Below are 27,958 nucleotides of genomic sequence, written 5' to 3'. Positions count from 1 at the left end.
ACAAAAGGTGGGGGCTCGAAGGAGCCACGAGGGAGTGGAATTCTGTGAGGCTGGCAATCACCTGGCAGCCAGAGCCTGGAGGCCTCAGGGGACCACAGGCAGGTTCTAAGCCGAGGCTGAGCACCTTGCTGCCTAAAATCTCGAGCCATGCCCAGGGCTCTCCAGGCACAGGTGAGTGCCTGGGTGCTTTGCCCTTTAGGATTCTGTGTCAGTCAATATGGCAAAAGGTGTTTAATTACAAATGTTATCATTAATCGTTTTCATACATGATAAACATTCTCACACTATAGATGCCTACGGGTATAAGGACATGTCCGTCAATCAGGTTCCAGGCATTAGTGCTGTTCCCATCCTTCCGATGAAATGAACCCACTGGGCTGGGCACCTCCCTCCCAGGCCAGGAGCCACAGGAAGAGTAAAGATGACACCTTTTCAAGTGATTCCTAGTGGCGCTGCTCCAGGGAGGGTTCACATTTTAACAAGGGAGAAAAGTTCAGCGATAAAACCACACTGAAATTCCAGACCCTACTGAGCAAACGGGGTATGAGAGAGACACAGAAGGGGCAAGGGAAAACCTGTGAAGCCACAGCAAAGGTAAGGGCACACTGGAAAGGAAAGCTGGGAAACAAAGTTGGGGAAAGAAAGGTGAAAAACCATAAAATTTTATTTTAATGAAAAAAACCCAGTTTGCATTAAAATGCAAATAAAGAGACAAATTCATGTCCTTTGTAAATATGACTTTGCTATAAAATTAGTGGAGTCTGGGAAACAGCTAGTTACCAGGGTTTGGTTTTTCTTTTTGTGTTTTTTGGTTTGTTTTTTTCCTCAGGATGCATTTCTGTGTATTAGTTTGAGAAACCGGGAAACTGGATACAAAAACTCAAATGATAGAGTAAGAAACAGTGGGAAACATCTGGAGATTTCTGGAGAACATTGCTCAAAACTCTTCCTAATACCAGAGAGACAGAGAGAGAGAGAGAAAGGGAGAGAGAGACAGAGGGAAATATAACAGAGGGACTTCAAAAGTTCAGTTAAGAGAAAAGGCTAGTGGCTCTAAAAAGGAAAGTGACTCATATATTAACAGGGAAGATTATAAAGAATGTAAAAAATGGACTATAAAATATCAGCAAAAAATAAGAGTTAAAAAAGTAAGTGAAGCTGTTCATCTGATTCATTATTCTTCTGTGAAGCTTCCCACCTGGGAAGGTGTATACAAATGCAACGGAATGTGATATGACTTCTCAGTTTAAAAGGAGGTGTGAAATTAAAGGTATTATTACTTCTCTTCCCTTTTTCAAAACACAGAGAAAACCACAAAGTTAGTGAAAACAGAGGAACACAGCAAATGTAACCAAACAAATAAGCAAGCACAAAGTCTCCCATTCTTGTCACAAACCATGAAGCATACGCGACTAACTTCAGGAAGGACACTGAAAGCTGAGAAACATCTCAAGTCCTAAGCAGGTGCAAAAAGTTTCTGGCCAAAGTAATGTCAAAAATGTCTAAAGGGCATATGCAATGTGCCTTTGATGAGAGTGGCAAGAGGCACAATTTAAGCCCCAGAAACACAGCTGGGCACCACACAACGGAGGGAGAGAGGCAGAGCTAAGAGAAAATGTTAATACTGTATTCCTATTTACTTTTGTATTGTGTTACTGTGTTCCTCTTAGCCAAGGAAGACTTCCAGAGGTAATGACATACCTAGAGAAATTCCAAGGGAACAATCCAGTAAAAAGAAACAAAACAATACACAGACTTGGATATTCCAGATAATTCTTTCATGCACCGAGTACAAATCTTTATACTTTGTGCCAATGGAAATTTTCTCTTAGATAACTATTCTGATAGAAAGCATTTGAATTTTCTATGTCAAGTCCAAAGAAGGAAATACTAAACAATAGGTAAGGCATCTAATTCTGTCGGGTTAAGTAACAGATTTTGAGAGATTTGTGAGATGGTTTCAATCTGAGCACCCATTTAGGTTTTCAAAGGAAAAAGATGAGGGAACGAGCAGAGGAGTGTGACCAGATTATAATAATCTCCTTGTGTTGTTGTCAAATGAAAGGTCTGAATTTGAATTAGGTAACACACTCTTCCTTATTTTCACAATTTGCGATCTGTAAGAGTTTTCTCCCTCTTTTCATGCCTCTCCACAGGTTACAATCTATAGAATCTCATGGGGCCCTGGCCTTTTAAAGAAACACGGTTTATGTATAGACAATGGACGATTAACAGACCTGTGAAGGAAGTCAAGCAATGGAGGGCATGTAACTGAAAATAATGAAAATCAATGAAGCCAGAACAGACCCAAACATTAAGCAGCATGTAGTTAAATGATATTAGCTAATGGCACAGTTGGGTGAACGAAGCAGTATGAGCTAATGTTGACTTCCTCTCTCAAGTTCAAAAACACTAGAATGGTCATAGACCCAAGGACCATACATTTCAAATTTGGGCTGCTAGAGAAGCTGTTATGGGTTGAACTGTGTCTCCCTAGAATTTATATGTTTAAGTCCTAACCCCTAGTACCTCAGAAGTGACTATATTTGGAGGAATGGCCTTTAGAGAGGCAATTAAGATCAAATGAGGTCGTTGATGGGCTCTACTCCGGTCTGGCTGATGTCCTTATAGGAAGAGGAGATTAGGACATGGATACACAGGTGAAGACACAGGGAGAGGAGGCCATGTACAAGCCAAGGAGAGAGGTCTCAGGAAAAAAAAAAAAGTCAACACTGTGAACACCTTGATTTCAGACTTCTAGTCTTTAGAATTGTGAGAAAATAAATTCTGTTGGTTAAGCGCCGCCCTCTCCCCCCGCCCCCCGCCCCCCCCCCCCCCCCGCCAGTCTGTGGTGCTTTGTAATGGCAGCCCTAAGCAGACTAATACAGACACCTGCTAGAGCCCTTTTTTTTTTCTCTTAGAAGTGAGCCCTTTTTTTTTTCCTCTTAGAAGTCTGAAATAAGACCCTTTAAGTTTCTTTTATGGTTAAATGCATTGTACATCATACTCACAACCCCGACAGGAAAGGCCAGTACGGCTAACATCCAGTCCCGGAGCGAGATAAGCTTCTTGAGCTGCCTTTCTTGTTCTTGGTTCCCACTTCCTCTAGTCAGAAGACTGGAAAGATCAGTCAGCACGCAAATACCAAAAAACACAGCCTGGATGACCTGGAGGGAGACAACAGCTCGTGTTAGTCCATAAGATCTAAAGAGACCCCAGCTGTAGGACAGCAAACAAGCTACAACTTTGCAACATGACACAGGATAAGAGATGATCAGAAGCGTATTTACAGAGCTGGCCCTACAAATAAAAAAAGAATAAGATATTTGCAACTTGGTATCATAGGTGAGAAAATCCATCCTAAAAACACTGCTTCTGTTTTTGCTCACCTTGGGACAAATGCAAACTCTGCATGCAAGTACATGTCTAAAGAGGCCCAATACAAAGCAGTGTCAAATATCAAACATCATAACGACATGTCTATTATTTTAAAATATCACATCTGTGGGGTCATTACATTGACTAGTAGGGTTTAACAAACATCTAAGAAGTGCAAAGAAAAGAATCAAGGTAGCCTGAGTAATAAATGAGACACTTTTGTCTGAATGTAAAGAAAACTTCCAATGCTCTAATCTCCTAGATTTGGAAAGTTCTCCACCAAAGGAAGTGGTAGAAAGCTTCTAGTCCTTGAGTCACAGAGAAATCAACTGAATGCAATAATCAAAACTGGTACAGAATGATTTTCTGTTGTCAAACCTGAACGACAGGACCTCCTTCTCAGATTTTCTGTTCTTCTAAAATAAAATCTTTCCAAAGTAATACAAACGTAGATACCCATACCATATTCCCCAAAAAAGTTTTCAGTTGTACATTCCCAAATAAATTACAAATTAAATTACTTACATCAGCTACGTGTAACTTGGACTATCTCAGGGGAGGACATTGAAATACTACAATTCAATAATCTGTGAAATTCCTAATGTGGGAGCAAAAGTATCGATGATCCAGAGCTGTGGGTGGAGGCAGGAAGCATACTGTAATATAGCTTGGCAAATGATCATTCAGATTATGGAAAGGGCAGAAAATATATTCCCTGGGCTCAAAAATCAACCCCATTTAGCACCAAGAGTAGATTCAGGGTAAGTTTTCTGGTGTCCTCTACCAGAAATAATTCACTGATGACAGATTTGCAAAAGATACAATTTTATTCACTACCTCTTTAGAAAACAAGAAAAAATTTTTGGCAAATTTCCATCTTGGCAGTGGAAAGGATCTGTGAAAGCTCTGTGGATGAGTTCCTCATTGAGGCACAAAACGAAGGGAAGAAGGACCCTCAAAATTACCAGCTTCCATTTAGCATAGCGCTGACACACTTGGATTGTCAAATCACTCTGTTCAAATTCTTATCTAAGCCATTTTGAAAATTCCAAATAATGGAGATTCCATTGCTGACCTTAGTCAAATAAACAAAAACCCTGCAGTATTTTTACATATAATACAATTACCATGTTATTCCAAGTTGACCAAATCCTGCCATTATTTGCCAATGTTAGCTAAAGTTCTATTCCTTCTCATAACTTAGCCTGCCTTTCAGCTTCAATGACTTAAGGTTTATTGTTATGCTTCCTACAACAAGAAAAAGCAGAGGAGGAGAAGTTGAGATGGCCATAACTGAGCATGTTGGCAAGAATCATGTTGTGATGACCAGAAATAATTTTAATGACTCAGGGAATAATTTCACACTTAGGAAAACTTTCCATAACATATCTTATCGCTGTAGATGTTTGATCTTTATGTCGACCCTAAGGGGTTTTGAGAAATTGGAGTGGCCAGGCTGGGGAATAATAATCTCCATGCCAATTTGGCCTGTGGACATAGTAAAAGGGGCCCTACATGATCAATTACTAGGGAAACACAAATGTAGACCACAATGAGATAGCATTTTTCAACCATATAATTTTCACAATTTAATTCTGACAATACTACTGTTTCTAAGGATGTAGAACAACCAGAAACCCTAAGGTAGGAATGCAAACTGGAACAACCCCTTTGAAGAATACTTGTCAATGTCTAGTGATTTAAAGATGTACATTCTTTATTATCTAATGACTTCACTATCGAGGGTATTTGCTAGAGAAACTGCCATACGTGTGTTCTAGTCATATGCATGTGAAGGTTAATTTCTGCATTCATTGCTTCAAAAATTTGGATTTAATGTTTCAATTTGACTGGATAAACAAACTGTGCTATATCCATATAGTGGAGTTCTAAGTACATATCAATTTTTCATTCTCACAACAAAACATTAAACAAAAAAAGGAAACCAAGAAAATGCTACATTTTGACAGCATCAAAATAAATTTCAAAAAAGTGCAAAGATAATTTTAAGGATGCACGTATATGAAGTAAAATATGAAGAAATGCATGGAATTAATAGCATGGAATTCAGGTACCTCTCCAAGGAGGATAACACTGGGGAAGGACCTCAACTGCATCAGTAATATTTTATATCTTAAGTTGATCATTTGGGTATATAGATGTTTGTTGTATTATTCTCTGTGTACTTCACTATTATGAAATATTTCCAAAGAACTTAAAAATAAAAGGTATAAAAGAGTGGTTTTCATACTTTTGGGCTGTAGCTGGTGAGTCTCTTTCTGTTGTTTTCCTTCTAACTCAGTTTCCTTTAGTTTTAAAAATTGGCTTGTAATAGTAGGATTTACTAAAATCTCCACATTAAGTGAATTAAGTGAATTTTAAAATTCCATGATCGGGGCGCCTGGGTGGCGCAGTTGGTTAAGCGTCTGACTTCAGCCAGGTCACGATCTCGCGGTCCATGAGTTCAAGCCCCGCGTCGGGCTCTGGGCTGATGGCTCAGAGCCTGGAGCCTGTTTCCGATTCTGTGTCTCCCTCTCTCTCTGCCCCTCCCCCATTCATGCTCTGTCTCTCTCTGTCCCAAAAATAAATAAACGTTGAAAAAAAATTAAAAAAAAAAAAATTCCATGATCAAGTAACTACTACCAGTGCTGCCTTCCCACCATAAACAGCTAGACATTTGGACTATATATATAAATCAGCTTTTTCAAATATTGAACTTTTTCCTGCAATCAGCCAAAGAAATCTCTCATTTTTAAAAAATGGCTCACCTGATGAGGTCAGACCCACTTTGAATAATTGTCCTTTTGCCACATAAAGTAATGTAATTGCAGGATTGATTGTATTCACAGAATCTTCCAAAACCCCAAGGAAGGAGATTATACAATGTTGAATATCACTGAGAGTCATTTTCTCATTTTACCTGCCACAAGCTGTAGGTTAAACAATTTTTAGAGAACACTCAGAATGGAGAGGTATTCAAGTTCTGACCAGAGAGGCCTTATTGACTACAACAAGAATTCAGTAGAGACCTAAGAAGTTTATCACCTAATTAGTGATGTTAAAATAGCCTTGGAATAAAGGCTACTTTATATCCACCCCACTAGTACTTAAAACAATCATCACAGAAAAAAGCAAGCCAATATACAGTATCTTAAATACCTGCAAAAACAAAATTCTACAATTCTTAAAGGAATATAGCAAAATCTAGACATTCAGCAATATCCAACATTACACTATCAACATCCAATCAAAAGTCACTGGACTTTCCAAGAAGTAAAAAAATCCTTAATCAAGAGGAAACTAATTAGATAAAAACAGATATATGGGCTGCCTCGGTGGCTCAGTTGGTTAAGCATCTGACTCTTGATTTCAGCTCAGCTCATGATCTCATGGTTTGTGAGTTCAAACCCGCAGTAGGTTCTGCACTGACAGTGTGTAGCCTGCTTGGGATTCTTTCTCTCCCTTTCTCTCTCTCCCCCTCCCCTGCTCAAGCTTTCTCTCTCAAAATAAATAAACATAAAAAAACAGGTATAGAAATGACATAAATATTGGAACTAGCAGACAAGAACATAAGTTCAAGAAGTTAAATGAAAATAATGAGCCAAAAAAAAAGACATTAAAAAAGAACCAAACTGAACATCTAAAAATTAAAGACATTGCCTGAAACTTAAAAGTCACTAGGTGGAAATAATAGCAAACTTGACACTGCAGAAGAAAAATCTAAACATTGAGTATATAGCAACATAAACTATTCAAAATGAATCTGAGAAAGAAAAAGACTTTAAAAATCAACAGAATATCAGTGAATTGTGAGAAAATATTAAGCAGTCTAACATAAGTGTATTGGAGCTGCAAAGGAGCAGGAAAGAGAGGCATGTAGAAAAAATATTAGAAAAGAAAAGAAAAAGCATTAGAAGAAACAATGGCTGAAGTTCTTCTAAAACTTCATGAAGTTTTCATGAAAACTATAAACGTGCAGATCCAAGAAATGAAACAAATGGAGTATAAACAAAGAAAACCACATCAAGGTACAGTGTAATCAAATGCTGAAAAATCTGTGGAAAAGACATCACATACAGAAAAATAAAGATAAGAAATTTCACAGGTTTCTCATGTAAAACAACACAAGCCAGAAAACAGGGACCTTAAAGTCCTACAAGGAGGAAAAACTCTCAAAGGTGAAAGGCTTTTTCAGACAAACAGAAACTGAGAGAAGTTATCGTCAATAGCCTTTCACTACAAGAAATGTGAACAAAATGGGAAACATGATACCAGATATAACTTCAAATCTATATGAAGCAATCAATGACAACTGCTAAAAATTATAAATATATGGATAAATATAAAAGATTTATTTTTTGTTTTATTTAATCTTTTAAAAATAAATAACTAGTTAAAGCAGAAATATGAGAACATACTGTGAGGATTTAAACATATTTAGAAATACAATTATGACATAGCACAAGGGAAAGAAGAAATGGAAGGTGTAGGTTGTTAAGTTTTTAGTTATATATGAAGTGGCATATTATCTGGTGGCAGACGGTGATAAGTTAAAGATGTATACCGTAAACCCTAAAGGAACCACTAAGACAGTGGAATGGAGACCTTCAGCTAATGCATTAGTTGTCTGTGCTACATAACAAATTACCACAAATTTAGCAGCTTAAAACAACATCAATTTACTTGTTCACATTCTGTAGGTCAGAAGTCCGAGTGGGTTAGTCTGGCCCTATGCCATCAAAATCAAGGTCCTGGCTAAGGAGCATTCTTATCTGGAGGCTCAAGGAAAGGAGCTTCAAGATCATTCTGGTTGTTGGTACAATCCAGTCCCTTTTGACTGTAAGACTGAGGTTCATGCTTCCTTGTTAACTGATGGCCAGGAACTCTCAGCTCCTTGGATCTGCTCTCCAACCCTTGCACCTGCTCTCACCCCGCGCCCCCACCCCCCTGCCCACCAATCTTCAAGTCCAGGAACAGAATATCAGATTCTTCTTGTGCTTCAGATCTCCCTGACTTTCCCTTCTTTTTCTCTCTTCTGTCATCCATCTGAAAAAGCTTTTTGCCTTTAAGGGCTCATGTGGTAAGATTACATCCACATGAGTAATGTCCTTTTCTTAAGGTCAACTGTGCCATACATCATAATCAGAGAAGTTCTATGTCATTTATTCACAGGTTTTCAGGGTTAGAGTGGGGCATCTTTGGGGGCCAACTTAGAAATTCTGTCCATTACAGCTAATAAGCACATATTAGAAATAAAATGGAACATTAACAGTACATTAGGGTAATCCAAAAGAAGTAAAAAATTAGGAAAAAGAAACAAAGAATAGTTCAGACAGAAAAAAAAACAGTAAGATCTCAGACTTTAACCCAATAATACCTATAACTACATTAAATACAAATGGTTTAAACTCTCCCAATTAATACCAGAGATTGACAGACTGTATTTAAAACACAAAGAAAAGGCACTATAAATATGTATAGATTTGTTAAAGGAAAATGGATGCAAACACTAATTGTAAGAAGGCTGGAATAGCTATATCAATACAAAAAGTGGGTTTTGGGGCACCTGGGTGGCTCAGTTGGTTATGCGTCAGACTCTTGATTTTGGCTCAGGTCATGAACTCCCAGTTTCTGGCAATGAGCCCCGAGTCAGGTTCCATGCTGACAGCATGGAGCCTGCTTGGAATTCTCTCTCTACCTCTCTCTGCCACTCCCCTGCTCACATGCACGCTCCCTCTCTATGTCTCTCTCGAAATAAATAAATACACTTAAAAAAAAAAAGGTAGCTTTCAAGATAAAGAACGCTACCAAAAATAAAGAGAAACATTTCATAATGACAAAAGGGTCAATTCATTTAAAAAGTATAACATCTTAAAAAGCAAAACTTGATTTACTATGGGGCTCAGTTACTCAATTAATGTTCAATAATATTTTAATAACAAATAACTCATGATTCTTGGGAAACAGATGCTTTTATGAAGATATAAAAGAAAAGGTGAGGGGAAACCTTAAAAAAGCAAAAAATAAAAAATAAAAGGAGGGAAGAAACAGAAGCTCATGTTCTACAGGAGAAAAACAACAGCAATTCTGCAAATATAAATGTAAAAATAAAACAACAGTTTGTCAAACTCATTTAAGTTAGTGGTGTTATGAAGTCTTATATCCTCCTACAGTCAATTCATCTCCTTCTCCAGTGGGATCATCTAACACAGCAGTCGCCTCACTACTGCCTGGTTGCTAGCCTGTCACGGTCTGTAGACCTTGCCAGGGGCTCTCCCCGGCTTGCGATCACACTATGCCCCCTGCCTCACCTGGATTGCTATGGAAGACTTCTCCCAAGTGAGCCTGCGGAGGTCAGGGAAAAGAGGTACCACAAAATGCTTTTCTCCTCATTTCCATACATCAGGAGACAGACAGGAAATTGTTGGGTTTGTTAGTTTTGTTTTGTTTTCAACTCACACTGACTAATTTTTTTTTTATTTTTTTTTCAACGTTTATTTATTTTTGAGACAGAGAGAGACAGAGCATGAACGGGGGAGGGGCGGAGAGAGAGGGAGACACAGAATCGGAAACAGGCTCCAGGCTCCGAGCCATCAGCCCAGAGCCCGACGCGGGGCTCGAACTCACGGACCGCGAGATCGTGACCTGGCTGAAGTCGGACACTTAACCGACTGCGCCACCCAGGCGCCCCAACACTGACTAATTTTTAAAAGATAATCCCTAAAGATTATAGAACAGCTCACCGCTCCCTAGGGAGAAGCATGGCCTGACGTTTGGTTATTTGCTCATTTAAGAAGCAGTCGGACAATACTGTTAAACTAACACTTCAGATTTCTGCTACTTTATTAGAATTTGATTGGAGCTGACAGCCAACAAATCACGAGACACATTTTGCTCTATTGCCTGTACGTATCACGTTGTCCGTTGCAACTTAAAATTCATTAAATAAACTTAAGAATGTGAAAGTTGTATGGAGATGCACAAGTGAATTTTAAGTAGGATTACGATTACCTTGAAGCATTATTTGGCTCCAGCCATTCTGCAGGGCTGGCATTTCCAAACCATCAACTCAGCATGACACACATATACACCATCTGGCTTTGAGTTCTTAGCAGCCTGGCTGCTCTTATTATTTTGTGTCACGTGTAGAAATGAAGTGGTCAAATGTACCACATCTCTCCAAGAAATATAAATAGAGATTTATCAGAATGAAAAAAAAAAAAAGCCCAGGATATTTTGAACTCACTCTAGTATTTGTTCCTCTAGAATGTTCTCTACTGTTGAATAATTCCTTCTACATCTTCTCTCCACCCCCTCAACTCTCCCTGTCAGGAAATAATAGATTATTTACTGAGTCATTTTAGGTTCAGGATTCACTTCCACAAGTATGGAAATGTACCCCAATTCCATTCATATTCTTATATTTTCTTTTTTTTTTAATTTTTTTTAACGTTTATTTATTTTTGAGACAGAGAGAGACAGAGCATGAACGGGGGAGGGTCAGAGAAAGAGGGAGACACAGAATCTGAAACAGGTTCCAGGCTCTGAGCGGTCAGCACAGAGCCCGATGTGGGCCTTGAACTCACGGACCGCGAGATCATGACCTGAGCCGAAGTCGGCTGCTCAACCACCTGAGCCACCCAGGTGCCCCTATTCTTATCTTTTCTTACCCATGAGTGGTATTCATTAAATGAACTTAATATTATTTTCTTTTTTTTTTTTCCTGGAATGCACTAAACCATTACAATTCTGTTTCTAGCATAAGGCACACTTATTATACTTCTGCCATTTATTCTCAAACATAGTAGATATGGTTTATCTAGAATACGTTTTATTTCATTTCATTAGATCATCTTCAGGGTCCTCAATTATATGTAATTACACCAAAGCTTTAGTCGGTATATCAAGTTATGTCATTACTATAATGAGTTGCTAATTTTTACAGGCCAACCTCAGGCAAAAACAAAGAATGCACCCAAGTAGGAAAAGCAGCATTTTAAGTAAGAAATGCAAATCTTTGTTTATATGAGTTTTAAAAGACCACAGAACGACTATCTTGATCATCGGGAGTAAGATTTCTAATGACATGCATGTGTCGCGTACCGCATTTTGATTGTACTATATTCTCATAAGGTTAACATAAAGAATACAATAATGTTTGAAGATTCCACTTACGTTAGGGTTAGTTTAGACTTGGTCTACAGAAGAAATAAGACAACAGAACTCGGAGGGGTAGCAATGGACACTGGAGTGATGTGGATCATGGAATGAAAGAAAACTAGAAAGAACCGATGGAAAGAAGGCAGGAAGATTTAGAGGTGTCATAAGGGAGGGTCTGGAGGAGTCCCACGTATGAGGATGAGAGCACTAATCAACGGGAGATTTAGATAAAAGAAAGAATTTCTGGAAATATCTGTGTTCAATGAAGAGTGAATTTGTCTGGAGATATGAGATATGTGGAAAGGATATAAGGGCCATAAAATTACAGTGCTACAAAACACAACATTCAAGGGATTCCCTCTCTATTCCAAAAATATCTTACTTTTAATTTTTTTGAGGGGGGGGGTGTGCGTGAGAGAGGGGCAGGGAGAGCGGGAGAGGGAGAGGGAGAGGGAGAGAGAGAGAGAGAGAGAGAGAGATCTCAAGCAGGCTTCATGCCCAGCATGGAGCCTGGTGCTGGGGGCTCCATCCCATGACCACGAAATCACGACCTGAGCCAAAATCAAGAGTCAGACACTCAACCAACTGAACCACCCAGGTGTCCCAATATCTTAGTTTTTAATGGTTTATAATTCCATCTTCTTGTTATTAAGATCAAGAGGGATCGCCAAGCATATCTCAGCACCATGAGACTGTGACTCACTATGAAATCAGATGAGTGAATTCTGCAAGGATCTCCTTTGCATTTGTTTCCAGTGCTTTCCTTGCCTCAGACATGTGAATATCTGTAGCAATTCTATAGCCCTGGGAGCCCATCAGCTACACGGAGGCTGCACTCAGTTACATGTTTGGATGCTCCACTGTGGAGAAATCAATGCATTTAAAACTCCCACAGGCTCTCTCTGCCTCCCTCATCCACTGAGACTGCCCACCAGATGCACTGGCTGGTGAGTTTTCCTCTACTGCCCTGAACAAACCAGCATGGCTTTCTCACTCTGGTGACTGTAAGTCTATTTGTCTAGATCTGCCATTTAAGTGATGTGCTGTAAGCCCAAGGTTTTTCAAGGAATCTTCACCACAAACATTTTTGAGGAGACGGACTCACTGCATCATCACGCCTGTGGTTTTCTGAATGTGATTTAGAACCCATGCCCATGTTCACAGACATTTACCTCATACTGCTCTATCTCATTACTGAAAATCGATGAACTAGGCCATAAGTCACCACTGGCAAGCAATCCACTCAGACAGAAAGAAAGAAAAATAAGTTTTTCAGTCAGAAATAATGCACTTAGATAAGCAGCCTCGGAAAGGAAAGCTTGTCAACAAAATGCATTACAATATCACATAATTTCTTTCAATATATAAGAAGCAGGGAGAACAGTCATCTGAAGAAGGCATTTGGATATGCTTCACAAAGTAATGGGTACAATCATACCATGTTCCAGCGACAACCCGTTAAAAGTACAGCAGGGACCTTTCCAGAGACTCTATTCTAATCTGCAAATAATGACAGAAAATTCCCCTCGGGGTTCTCATTGCGCTTCACTGATCCCATGTGCTACGCAAAACTTCTGTAGGCTTACAGATTTTTTAAGCTATTAATATTAGCATGAATCCCTTTTGAATCCTGAATTAAACACACCATTGATTTATTTAGCAAATATTTATTGATTAACTACTATGTACAAAGCACTTAGTGAACTACTAATGCAGAAATGCAGACTACCAAATGTACGTCTCACTGCAAATGAGAATGTGCTTAGTGTCTAACCTCTAACTTGGTGGAATCCACACTTGCTAAACACGTGATATCTAGATTTAAGCACAATAATAGCAATAAACAATTGTTTAAAAATGGTGTGTCTTAACACAAATCTGTTCTGTAGTGCATTAAATTTTCTAGCATTGTAAAATGTATTTTATCCCACTAACTCATTTCAGTAGATGATTTAAGTGCCACGCATAATCACTAAAGAATAGATAAGTTTGAAAGCTAAATTAGAAAGGACCTTGACCTGAATTAAGATCAAATTAGATCTTAATTGATTAGACGACACAGAATCAGATAATCATACAAAACCTGTGCATAATCTGTATATAATAAAACGAATGATTTATTTTTAGAACATATATACACACAGGTGAAATTGTGTTAATTGAACCAGTTAGAAAGACATGGTCCTGTCCTAAGAAAGACATGGCCCCTGTCCTTAGAAGTTTCTGTTTTAAATATTGATTTATCTATTGATTTTGATCTAACACTGAGTCTACCTAAAGGCAATGTCTACGCAGTTGTAGGTAACTACTTGGCAGGGAACTGAATGGTTAACATAGTTATGAAGGTGGATCCCTGTTTCTAGGTATTGATTTCTGCCTTCAGAAACAGATCTTCCAGACAAAAGTTTCTGAGGGGCTTTGAGAGATCTCACTCCCCAGCCAGTATTGCTCAACTTGGCCATTGTTCTACCCTATTCACTGGCTTACTATATCATTTTGAAGTTTACTGGTACAGAGCCTAATGTGTATAAGACGAACTATTCTTGGGGCGCCTGGGTGGCTCAGCCAGTTAAACGTTGGATTCTTGATATTGGCTCAGGTCACGATCTCATGGTTCATGAAATCCAGCCCTGCCTCGGGCTCTGTGAAAACTGGAACTGTAAGTTTATGTTAGGTTTTAGAATTGAATTCATTCATTTCTTAAAAACTGATAGAAGTTTAATACAAAGAATATTTGAGCTATCAAAGGAGAGTAACTACAAGATGTAACAAGAACTCTAAAAGGTATGCTGTGCCTCGGAGATACTATCTAAGGAAAGAAGAACTTAGAAGAAGACTCTTCTCCAAGGATGGGCTTCAGACCTCACTGCGGGAGGTGTGTTTGCAGCCTGCTGGATGGTGGAAAAGCTCTCTAGGTTGCCGGGGCAAGATCTGGTCCACGGTCACACTGGGTACAGAGGAAGCAGCCTTCCCAGGTGCAGATGAGCCTCAGCTGATGAGCAGGTGCACAGAAGGAGCTAAGCAACCACTGGGGGCAGGAGATCTGGAGCGTGTGGTGCCCTCCTTAGGAGGGCTGCAGGGGCATGGTCACCAAGGGCCTGCACATCCCTGCCTGTGGCTGGGGAGAAGCAATATTAGACGTCCTCTTACCCATGTGGCTGATCAATGGGGCAGCGGCTGGAACCAGTGGGCGAAGCCCCTTCCTCCTGCAATAACTCTTCAGCACCCGCTAATTAACATCATCCTCACTGTGAAGGAGAAATGCTTAAAAAGTTTAGTCCGTTATGGAAGAGCAGGTATTACAGGGTGAATCGGGGGCTGAGAAACAATACATATCTCATTTAATTCCCCACAACTTCATTGATATTTAATAGCACTGAGAACACTGTTTCATTTATTCTAATGAAATGCAAGAGAATCGGAAGAACATTTGCTTTTAATTATTCAGACTGGCAATGTGAGTCTTATCTCCTGGCTTGGGGCCATTTAATTGTTTTATGTCATCTTTTATAGAGAGTAAATCAGGCAAACCAATGAATATATTATCTTAACATTTCAAATATGGTAGAACATTCAAGGTGGTCTATTTTGCTACTAATTTCTGATACTTGTGTTAGACAGAGAAGGCTGAAGTGAATGGCCAAAGTGAAATTTTATATATATGTTGAAATTTAACCAAATCATTGTCATGATCTTCCTGTTCATTTCAGAATTGTTTGTAGTGGCAAAAAAAGAAAAAGAAAAGAAAAGAAAGAAAGAAAAGAAAACAACCCAAATGTGCATAAACTCAACCTTACATAAATAGAGGTATTAAAAGAATAATAATACAGGGCAGTGAAAATAATTTACCTAGAGTTACCTGTATCAACATAGGTGAATCGCTCAAGCATAACATCTAACAATAAAAGTAAGCCAGAAAAGACGGAAAATGAATGTTATTACTTAAATAAAGCCCTAAAAGAACTGAATAAAAATCCACAATAGTAGCCCAGAAATGCACATGCAGTAAAGCCACAAGGAGAAGACAATGATAATAAAATGCCACCCAGAGCTGAGTTAGACCTCCCTCCCCACCTCCCAGGAAACAGCTCAGGTCACCTCTTATCTTGGTTTCTTTACCACCTGAATCAAGTATAATGAAATCATCAATAGCGTCGCTGTTTTATAGATACCTGACTCTGTGGTGGGCCAATGAGGGTAGGGTTTGGCTTTAATTTGATATTGCATCCCTTGAGATTGGCATGACGTGTGGGGTGTAGTATTAATACCCACTTGCCAATTACTGAATAATGAGAGTGGCGAAGACAGCCAAACAGGGTGGCAGGGAGCCTGACCTGGAACTGGTGGAAGGATGGCTAGCAGGTGCTGAGGAAGGAGCACCTTCCTGTGAGAAAGGAGCCGGCAGAGCTCTATTGCCACTGTTGTGCACTGCCGTGTTACTTGTTTGCAATTGTGCTCAGTGCCCAGGTTACAGGGCACACAAATGGGACCTCATGGGTTTGAGGGTCTGTAAGGCAAGCCCAGCTAGACACTAGGGCAGTGAGGGCATCAGGAGATGAGTAATGAAAGACAGATCCCAGGGTGTAGACTGGCCAGAGAAAAACATGAAGTCAAGAGAGACAGAAGTGAGTCCTTCGCTTGGTGGGGGTGGTCGCATGTCTGGTGCAAGTGAACAAAATGAAAGATGGGAGACTGTGGTTTGTGGACAGAGAGAGGTCCAGCTGTTCTTGATGACAATGAAATCCAAGGGTGGCTGTGGTGCCAAGCTCCAGGATGAACGAGACAAAAGTCAGAAGAGTTGAGGACAAGATATATTGTGAGGAGTGAATTTCAGGCACCAATTATCTTATTGCAAATTTATGGCACCCCACCCCAATAACAGTTAAAAGAAACTGGAGTCAAAATACAAAGAAACAATTGATCCTAAGAAATATCAGAGACATTTCAGAAATCTATCAATGAAGTATATCAATATAAAATGCATTTATGAAACAATGAATAGTAACTGAGTGTCTTGCATCTTGCAATAGAAGCAATTGCATTTTCCTTTCAATTACATTAAAGTAACACATTTTCTTTTGACCTTGCCACATTTGTGTTCTCAGAAACAAAGTGTGTGTTTAAATGCTAATAAATAGGGGTGCCTGGGTGGCTCAGTCGGTTGAGCGTCCAGCTTTGGCTCAGGTCATGATCTCACAGTTTGTGGGTTTGAGCCCCGCATCAGGCTCTGCGCTGACAGCTTAGAGCCTGGAGCCTCTTTCTGCTTCCGTGTCTCCCTCTCTCCTCTGCTCCTCCCCCATTCATGCTCTGTCTCTCTCTCTCCTTTAAAAATAAAGAAAAAACATTAAAAAAAATAAATGCTAATAAATAGAGGGAAACATCAATAGCCAAAACTGTACATGGATAGAACAATACAAAAATTGATGAGTATGTATCAGTTTGATAAACAAATCTGATTTACACCCCCACAAGGGGATAAAGATAGTCTCATCACTTTTGTTACGGATGGAAAAAAGCAGGAAAATCCAAAGCCCTCTGGAGAAGTTCCAACAGGTGTGAATAAAAATATACATTGCTTCTAAAAAGAGTATTCATCCAGAAACTGCTCCTGAGAGAAGTTAATTCAATACCACATATCAGGAAGTCAAATGAAATTAAAAAGTATAAATTCAAGAAGAAATAAAGAGCTCTAAGAACTCAGGACACAGAAAATGCATATTTTATGTTGCTTCATAAAGTACGTTAGTTTTGAAAAAGAGTGATAATTTCCTCACTAAAATAACAAATGAAAATAGTTGCATCATGAAGTACGTTAATTTTGAAAACGAGTGATAATTTCCTCGCTAGAATAACAAATGAAAATAATCAGCTGTTTCTTAGACACTGGAAAGTATAAATTTGTACTAAATTTTAAAGACAGCTAAGAAAAACAACCTTATGGAAAACTGTCTTGTTCTGGGCGTACTAAATTTAGGAAAAAACTGTTTTTAAGTTTCTAAGGGGTTCTGATAAAGATTTTTCTGAGAAGGGCTTTTTTGTTGAAATCAGAATCATGAACAATAATATTATTTGAAATAATTACCACACGGTTTTACTGGTAGAAAATCAAATGCTTACTTATGGCTCATGAGAGTTCGCACTTGTACAGAGCAGCCTTCCCCTGCTTGCCCGTGATAAAGTCTTAGTCGATAACCACAGTGAAATTGCTCCTAACAAGTGGTTTTCACAATTTCTCCAAATAGCTAACAGTGACATGTTTATGGCAATATTGCCGGTAGGTAATGATGGAAGGGGGAACGAGGGGGGTTTGGAAGGAAAAGGAGGGAGGCGGAGAAAAGGGAAAGGAAGAGGTTTGGAGGAAAAGCTTTATGTAACTTTGTCTTAGTCTGTTAGGGCTGCTATGATAGAAATACCATATGCTACTTGGCTTGGAAACTACAAAAATTTATTTCTCACGGTTCTGGAGGGTGGGAAGTCCAAGATCAAGGTGCTGGTGAGAATCTCACTCCCAGATGGCCATCTTTTCACGGTAACCTCACCTCTTTCTGCAGCCTCTTTCACAAGGGCGATTCGTCTCATCCACCCAGCCTCATGACTTAATCGGCTCCCCAAAGCCCCACCTGCTGATACCATCCATCACCCTGGGAGTCAGGATGCAACCCACGAACGGGGGAGGGTACACAAACATTCAAAATAAAGCACATATAAAGTTGTAAAATGCTCAGACACTCTGAAAAATATATATACCTCATTCTTAACATAACACAAGATGTTCACTTTAATCAATAGCTCTCTTGATCAGAATGCAGCAGTGGAATCTTGATGTTTCAAACTGGTGAATGCTAGAGAATCTGGTGGACGATTAAGAGCTAATCTATCCATCTTTCCAAGCATAACTGACACTGGACGCGAGAGTTGAACTGAAAATATCACCTAAAGGTATTCAATGAATTATGTCAAATTTACAGACTGTCCGTGAAGACGCTTACACAGAGCATATGTAACATCTGCCTCAGTTACCTTTTTAAAAATCCAGTATTGATGCTGAGCCGGGGACAGAATATTTCATCAACATTACAAAAGCCCAACTTTCCTTTTGTGGCTTCAAAATATCCTGAGTGAAATCTCCCCAAATGTAGAATCAGAAAAATCTTTCTTTCCGTGGCATTATTTTTCCTGGCTATGCTGTGATTTCGCTACGCACACCCATCAGTGCATGGAATAGGGTTTGCAGGTAGGGATGAATGCCTCTGTCCAAGGCTCTTTGGCCAGGCAGAAGCCCCAAACTCCAAAGGATGGATAAAGGAGGGATACGTCACTTAGATAACTAAGCCCAAAGTGTTCAGGAGTCACTGCAAACACATACCTGTTCTCTTCATCTTAGCTTACACAGTTTTGTAAGCTCGCCCTGCCCCTTGAAATACAGAAAGCCCCAGGGCTTCAGCTCCACTCCTTTCCACAGGGTGCTCTGACGGTCATCGGGACCAGCCGCCTCTGCGCTTTTGGACTAGTGTTTATTACCCACTACTTGGAGATGGATTTTACTCCATTCACCCAAATATTGCCTGTTTGATGGACATCTCTCAAGAAGGCAGCAGCCTATGAAAATTGTTACATACTTTCAAATTGCTTAGCCTTTCATAACCTCTAATTTAAAGATCTGTGTTGTGAAGTTTATGATATTTGATACTAAATTTTTTTTAACGTTTATTTATTTTTGGGACAGAAAGAGACAGAGCATGAATGGGGGAGGGTCAGAGAGAGAGGGAGACACAGAATCTGAAACAGACTCCAGGCTCTGAGCAGTCAGCACAGAGCCCAACGCGGGGCTTGAACTCACGGACCACGAGATCATGACCTGAGCCGAAGTCGGACGCTTAACCGACTGAGCCACCCAGGCGCCCCGATATTTGATATTTAAATTGAGCAGACCTGGGCAAAAAGCTAGGATCCTCTCTAGTAGCCATAGTGTTCCCAGACATCCTAGAAATTTGTTGGTAAGTGACAACCACAAAGTACTATGAAAAGTCTTTCTTTGGGACATTCTCCAGAAGCTCTGTATAGGAGTGGCTTTGGTAATGTTTTGTTTTGTTTTTTAGGTCTCTCAAATTCCTCTTTGTTGTAAAGCTCTTCATAGGATCTTAGGGGCGCCTGGGTGGCTCAGTCAGTTAAGCGTCCGACTCTTGATTTCAGTTCAGGTCATGATCTCAGGTTTCATGAGTTCAAGCTCCGCATAGAGCTTCATGCTGACAGCGCAGAGCCTGCTTGGAATTCTCTCTCTCTCCCTCTCTTTCTGCCCCTTCTCCCATTCTCTCTCTCACACACACAATAAATAGTAAGCTTTAAAACAAAAAGCTCTTCGTAAGATCTTACAATTCAGTTACTTATTAACGCTATCAATCATAAGGCACCATAAATGATAAGTTTTGGGATTTTGTTACTAAATTTCTCTTTAAATTCATTTTTATTTTTATCGTGGTAATAATACTTAACATAAGATGTACCCTCTTAAATTTTTTTTTTTACATTTAATTATTTTTGAGAGACAGAGAGAGACAGAGCACAAGTGGGGGAGGGGCAGAGAGAGGAGACACAGAATCCGAAGCAGGCTCCAGGCTCTGAGCTGTCAGCACAGAGCCCTACGTGGGGCTCGAACTCACAAACAGTTAGATCATGACCTGAGCCGAATTTGGATGCTTAACCGACAGCTACCCAGGCACCCTGAGATGTACCCTCTTAACAGATTTTTTTGAGTGTACCATACAGTATTGTTAACTATAGGCACAATGTTGTGCACCAGGCCCCTAGAATTTATTCATCTTGCACAAATGAAACTTTACACCCATTGATCGGCAACTCCTCATTTCCCTCTCCCCAGCCCGCGGCAACCACTCATCCACTCTGTCGCTATGAGTTTATTTTAGATACCTCACAGAAGTGAATCAAGTAGTAGTGTTTATCTTTCTGTGACTGGCTTATTTCATGTAGCATAATGTCCTCCTGATACTAAACTAATTTCTATTGGGGTGTCTGGGTGGCTCAGTCGGTTAAATGTCTGACTTCAGTTCAGGTCATGATCTCACGGTTCGTGGGTTCAAGCCCCACGTCAGGCTCTGTGCTGACAGCTCAGAGCCTGGAGCCTGCTTCGGATTCTGTGACTCCCTCTCTCTCTGCCCCTCCCCCATTCATTCATTTTCTCTCTCTCTCTCTCTCTCTCTCTCTCTCTCTCTCTCTCTCTCTCAAAAATAAGTAAATAAACAAACAGATTTCTGTCAACTGAATGAATATAGTTGACATTTGGAAAAGCTCTCTCCACACACAAGGTGACAACGCATGTGGAGACCATCGATTTTCTGGAATGTGTCTTCAATGTTGTCGTGCTTTTCTGAACCAGTGTTTTTACATAGCAGGCGAAGGGCTGAGGCCACTATTGCTGCCTGCACATTCTCATGAAGCATGCTGCCCGGGGCCACATGGAGCCAGCTCCAGTGCAGACCAAACACCCTTGGGCTTGAATCCATCCCTGATAGAAATGCTTTCAATCTTTCAGATCATGAGGACATCAGGGCATCGTTTCATAAAAAGATAGGTTTTTGGCAATGACCACAGTGAACAAGGGAAAGGCTATTCGTGAAAAATACCCCAATCAAATCTTGCACTAAAAAGCATGCTAACTGCCTTTTCCCAAAAGTGCCTAACAGCTGCCCAGTGATCACCTCTATGGTAGGTTATGACATGGAATGTGCTTTCACATAGGTTGTTCTGCAAGGTGGCCTTTTCTTCTTTTCCAGTGGACACTCCTCCGTCTCTTTGCTTTTTCCTTCTTAACCTCGCCACCTCCAAACTCTGGTGGACCCCAGGGCTCAGTCACTGGACCTCTTGTCTTTTCCAGCTGCAGAAATCTGAATCAGTCTCCTCACTTTGAATACCGTCTCTCTGATAATGACTCCCACACTTACATTTCTAGCTGGAACCTCTCCCTTGAACTACTGGCTATTTGACATCTACATTTGGCTCAAACTTCACAAGTCCAAAGATGAACTCCTTATGTCCCTGGCAAGTCTGCTTTCTCTAAAGCCCTGCTCATCTGAATCGATGGCGAATCTGACTTGATAGTTACATAGGTCCCAAGCCTGGTGAATGCACTTCATTGCAAATCCTGTCGGCTTTACCTTAAAAAAATCATCTCCAGAATTCGACACCGTGCGCCACTTCTCCTGCTGTCTCACAGTCTGAGTTACCACCACTAACCTCAGCTTGTTGGCAAAGCCTCCCACCTGAGCACCCTGCTTTTCTGGTCTTCTCTACTCTATTCTCTACAGCAGCCAGAATGTAGAGAATGAGGCTGTTTCAAGTCTGATCATGTCACTCTGTTCAAGCCCTTTCAAAGGTTTCCCGTCTCAGGTCCAGTAGAAGCCAAGGTCCTTAACAACACGTCTCATGAAGCCCTTCACCGACTCTTGCCACTTCCCCCCTCACTCACTCTGCTCCAAGTTCCGCTGGTCTCCCGTTGGGGTCTTTGCCCCTGCTTTTCCTTTAAACCACCCGCTCACTTCCTTCCTTCCAACATCAGCTGGTAGTGAGGCCTTCCCTGCAACTCTGTAAAACTGCAACCCCTCCTCACTGATGACGACACTCTCAAGCTGCCTTTACTTCTCTCTTCAGGGGGGCACTTTTTACACTCTCCCTTCCCTACTGGAACCTGAGGGCAGGGACTTGCTGTATATGCTACTAAGTGCTGAATCCCTAGCACTCAATAAATACCTGCCGAATGAATGAAAAATTGAGTTTTATTTCTTTTCATTTTCTCGCCCGAAACACAGGGGCTAGCCTTGCTCAAAGTCATTCCACAAGAACGTTTTGAAGCCTAAATATGAACCCAGGTCTTTTAAATGAAAGCCCATACTCTTTCTACCAAAGCATGCCAGTTAATGTGCATACAACATTCCTACCATCTCAGAGGCTGAGCCTGGTTTTACCATTACTTACTTCGTCTTTTTAAAAATATTTATTTTTGAGAGAGAGGCAGAGCACAAGCAGAGGAGAGGCTGAGAGAGGGAGACACAGAATCTGAAGCAGACTCCACGCTCTGAGCTGTCAGCACAGAGCCCAACGCAGGGCTCAAACTCACAAACTGTGATATGACCTGAGCCGAAGTTGGACACTTAACCGATACAGCCACCCAAGCGTCCCTATCATTGCTTACTTTCAACCCCAAATACCTATTAGGACACAGCTCAAATGAAAGGTACAAAAAATGTTCACTAAAAATAAGGAGAAGAAGAATTTCACCCAGAAAACAATGGTACCCACACTTTCTGTCTAGATTGTGAACCTATGCAGGGCAAAGTTACATTTTATTCATTCCTGTGTCACTGGACGCTTGGCTCAGTGCCGGGAACAAGGCAGAAGCCAAATGTATGTTCAATCAAGGACCGGAACTACATCGAGCTAACCCTGACCAGGATAATCAAACATGTTGACAGTACAGCTAAAAGGTCATGGAGCTGTGCCCTCTGCTCTTTCGTGGAGCAGCCAGGACATCTAATGGGAACTCGACTACTGTATAAATTTACAGATGCAATACACTGAGGAAGATGAAATCTTGCTCTTCAACCAAAAAAATGTACTCTTGGTCAATAAACCTGTGGTCAACCCCAGGTGCTTGCCAGGTGCCAGGACCTCTGCATGTAGCTTTTTATGCACAATCTTACTTAACTGCCGCAAAAGTCTTCTAAGATACATATTTATCACCATGTTACAAATTGTGAGTGTGTGGCTGTAAGAAGTAGAGTGACTTCCTCAAGCTTATATATAATCTTCTGTCAGTCAGCATAGGAATCAGGCCTCTTGATTTCAGTGCAGTGCTTTTATTTCATCAGACAAATGCTTCTTTTAAACATGAAAAACAATAAACACCACAATATATTTGCCTTGCCGCCTATGGTATAAATAAATGCAAATATTCTGGCTCTAAAACTTACAGCCTTCTCGTACATTTTCCCACATTCTTCTGCATTTACTTAATTCTTACTTAAATGCTGTCATACAAGTGGACACTTCAGAATGGGTAGAAACTTTCAGAGATGTAATTTGGACGTACGAATCAAAAGTCTTTAATATACTTTTAGAAATGCATCTCACCTCGTCACAAAGACTTATGGATGAGTGTTTCAGTGGAGTTTATACTGTTAACAATTTGGAAATTGCTAAATTGATCAAAATGACATTACTTAAATCTTAAGGGAATAGTGGAATGTTACAAATCCACGAAACATCATGTCTTTGAACAACAGTTTAACAACCTGAGAAGATGCTTAAGATAGATAATCAAGTATAAAAAAAATAACAGAAGTAACCAGAACCACAACAGCAACAACTCATATTAGACCTGAATGCTGAGTGAGTGCCAGGCGCTGCGCTGGGTACCTTACTAACTGGTCTCATTTAATCTTTATGAGCTGGGGACTCCAATAATCCTGGTTTTACATACAAAGAAATACAGGCACAGAAAGCATTTTATGTATAGTATGATCTCAAATCTAGGTAAAGTATTTTTTTTTTAATTTTGTTATTGTTTACTTATTTTTGAGAGAGACAGTGCAACTGGGGGAGGCGCAGAGAGAGAGGGAGACACAGAATCTGAAACAGGTTCCAGGCTCTGAGCTGTCAGCACAGAACCCAATGTGGGGCTCGAACTCAGAAACGGTGAGATCATGACCTGAGCTGAAGTCGGACGCCTAACCGACTGAGTCACGCAGGCACCCTCAGTGCAAAGTATTTATACAAAGAAATCACCATCTAAAAATAAAGCTTAAGCCAAGATACTTTAAACGAGTTGATAATCATATAGTGGTCGAGTTACCTGTAAAGGTGACATTGAGAATTTGATTGTCGTTTCACAAACTTAACTTTAAGTGGAAAAATACACACTTAAAACCGGAATATTTTACTCAAACTATAACTCACTATGTCTAATTGTTAATAAAATAAAAATAGTGCTAGCCTCATATTTGCTCATATTCTCTCTCTCCTTGTTATCACTCCCACATTTGCACATTTTCTTTCCCACTATTGAAGTGGAATCAGAGAAGTTTTTCCATTCATATTTCTGAGAACTTGTTGAAAATGTGTAACTAAAACAGCAAACTAAAGCATAAACTAATTATGTCAAAGGTTCTTGCAGCATTTTCCCTTAGGAATTATCTAGTGTTTTAAAATGGTTATGCTATTTTTCGGGAGGAAAAAAAAAACTCAGACATTAAATTTATTATCCTTATAATATTTTTGAAAACAGCTATGTTTTGATAGCTTAGCTTGAAAATACATTTTTCTACTAACTTTCCTGCTCTTCGGGGCCATGATATGGTTGAAGCAGTTACCTAAGTGTTTCAGTTAGTTGTTAGCTTTGGGATCTTGTTTGTAATCAAATTAGGTTAAGAAAATGTTTACAGTACTTCTCTGTCCTAAGAGAACTCACAGAATCAAAATTTCATTCCAGTACTTCTCGTAGTGTGAAAGGCACACCTACTGAGTCAGCTTTGGGGAAAAAAACCCCAAAAAAATCATTTTAAATTGTGGCTACCCGTATAGCCTGGATTAGTTTCTGGAAGGGAAGTGTAGATCATATTAACCTACTCAGAAACACATAGGGCAGAACCTGGTTCTCCAACATATCTCTTGCAGTGCTCTGATTGATTGATTGATTGATTATTTATTTATTCGTTCATTCATTTGTTCCCCATTCCCAACCACTATCATTTTTTCCCAAGGAGAAGGCTAGTCCACATGTCTGATTGTACAAATGCTTTTACCTCCGCCTGGCACACTTTTCCAATTCCAGTCCACTTGTCTCCTATTCCTCATCCTTGGAGATCCAGCTCATCTCTCCCCCTGACAGCTGAAGTGACCATATATGCCTTGGTGCTAAGATTTTATGTTGCATATTCCTCTATCTTTGCATGCACATCAGTATATTTAGGTGTTTATTTCTGTCTACCCTAGAAGACTGTGAACTTCATAAGGAGGAGCCAAATGTTCTATTTGTCTTTATATTCTTAAGTTCAATTTACTCACTCGAGTACTCAGTTGCCCTTAGGCGAGTTCTTTTTACACTCTGAACTTCAGTTTCCTCTTGTGTAAAGTGGTCCTAAGTATATTACTGCACAGATTTACTGTGAAGATTAAGTAAGATCCTGTATGTGGAAGCACCTGAAACGCAGCTTCTCAATGCTAACTCACTGAATCTGAATCATCCCATGCATCCCTACAACACATATCTCAACAGTAAATAAGCACTGAGCAAAATGACTGATAGCTAAATCCTCAATAGATGACTACACAATAAGTAACTAAAATAAATATAAACTAAAGTGTGTAGATTAGTGGTTCTTTGAGTTACAAGAACTTTAAGGAGATGATGAAGATCATGGTCCTTCTCCCCATAGGCACGTGCTCAATTTTGTGTGGAATTTTAGGGACTCTCCGAACTCCCTGAAGTTGAGTCCTGGTCCCTCAACTCTATAGGTATCAGTAGGAGTCCCTACTGTAAACAATCCTGTATAAAGACTAGATAACTGAGGCCACACGAATGTGGCTTCCTTCTCTGACTGCTACAGTGTCAGCTCATCCTAAAGTGCATGAGGTCATTACCCTTCAGGCCTGGTAACCTGCCTATGAAATGGCTGTCAGCCATGCAGTGTCTTCTGGGATATGACGGACAAAAACCAAAATGTAAAGATCTCACTTTATTGGATTGATTTTGGGATTTCACATTATATCTCAAAAAAAAAAAAAAAAGTAGGTTGGGCCATTCAAGCTTTTAGGTTCTTCTATTCATCATAAATGCAAACATTTACAAAGCGAGCATGGACTTTTTTTTAATTAGGGTTAGAATTTTTGTCAGAGAGCTCCAGGCACACAAAATAAGATGCCGATTCTTTCCAGTGTCAACTAAGCTGAATGCATATGTCTTTCCAGCGAAACCACCTAATGTTTATTTACATGTTCAGGTATCACTGGCAAATATTTTAGCTCCCCTGCAGTTCTGTGCATCTGGAGATTTCAGTGAACAATCTCTGGACAGCAACTGGTAAAACTGGCTATGAATCTTCCAGGAATTTTCCTGGAGATAATCTTTACTTGGAAGATCATTTCTCCACATGACATTTCTGCAGAGATCCCTTGTGTACATTTAAATAGAACTTTCTCAGACCCAGAATCAGGTGCTCCTTCTTCCATGTTTTAAAAATACCTGTAATGTGGCATTCATCAAATTACACAGTACTTATCTGTTCAGGTTTCTGTTTCACCTTCTATACTGTGAGAGCCCCATGGGAAGAAATGATGTCTTAATTGTTGCATCCCCGGAGCCCAACAGAGTGCCCATTTATTACAGCAGCCACAGAGAGAAGATATAAACATGAAAGATGTGTTCCTTGCCCTCAAGAAGTTCAGAGTGGGTGATTAAAAAAATACTTGTAATGTGATATAATATTATTCAGATTGGTGGGGAAGGATGGGAAAAAGTTTCCCCTAGGGTGTCTTTTCTGAATTGAGTTTTGGAGAACGAGTAAGAGGCAGTCCCCAAAGGAGGGTGATGGATAAGCAGGACAGTGTACCTGTTCTAGGCAGAAGGAGCAGCACTTCAGAAGGGAAGGCAGAGTGATGGCAGGAATGGCAAGTAGGATGTCATGTGAAAGAGGGTAATATCAAGAGATGAGACCGGAGGAACAGAGGAACTTGGATAGGACTAGCTTTTGAAAGCCATATTAAGAAGTTTTGCTTTTATGTTAAAGGAAAAATAGAACTACTGTAGCGTTGGAAGCAGAGGAATAGCACATTCTGGAGAGATCACCCCGAGAACCGATAATGGTTTGGAGAGTGACAATACTGAAGGCAGAGAGGCTAGGAAGGAGGCTATTTATGTAAGCCAGGTGTGAGAACAGCCAAAAAAGCAGTGGAAATAGAAAGGAAGACCTAGAGTGGAGCATAGCTAGGATGTTGCCACTGGTTACGGCAGGGGGTGGTGGAGAAAGGAGAAAGAAGAGTCAACAAGCATTTCCAGGTTCCAGACCTACTTGGAAGGGTGCCATTCACCAAGATGCAGACCACGTTAAAAAGGTTCCTCCTCTGACATATTAAGTTTAAGGTGTCACAGGGGCATTTAAAGGGAGAAGTCCAATAAGCAGTGAGACATAGGTGTTTCTAGTGTAGGGTATTTCATGAATAGCCTTCAAAAACATCAGAATATTGATTTGTTGCTGAAGCCATGAGAGTGAATGAGTTCCACCAGGATGAGAGTTCACGATGAGAAAACAATGAGCCTGAAGCCAACCACCTGCAACGCCAACATTTATGGAATGAAGACAGCCTGAAAATTGTTTGAGAAAGAATGTCAGAGAGGTTGCAGGAAGACCAG

At 40.1% G+C, this 27,958-nt stretch overlaps 1 protein-coding gene across 8 annotated transcripts in view; it reads right to left on the bottom strand.

The window, feature by feature from the left end:
- The window catches only part of AIG1 (androgen induced 1), a 244,083-nt gene that overhangs the window by 183,074 nt on the left and 33,051 nt on the right, over positions 1–27,958 (bottom strand). For all 8 annotated transcript variants that reach the window (XM_043592492.1, XM_043592491.1, XM_043592485.1 and 5 more), the window contains exon 2: positions 3,012–3,167. In XM_043592492.1, the coding sequence (XP_043448427.1) occupies positions 3,012–3,167 (156 nt within the window). The remainder of the gene's footprint in view (positions 1–3,011; positions 3,168–27,958) is intronic.

The sequence above is a fragment of the Prionailurus bengalensis genome, chromosome B2 (genome assembly GCF_016509475.1).
Source record: "Prionailurus bengalensis isolate Pbe53 chromosome B2, Fcat_Pben_1.1_paternal_pri, whole genome shotgun sequence".
Lineage (NCBI taxonomy): Eukaryota > Metazoa > Chordata > Mammalia > Carnivora > Felidae > Prionailurus > Prionailurus bengalensis.
This window is presented reverse-complemented; position numbering and strand designations above follow the sequence as displayed.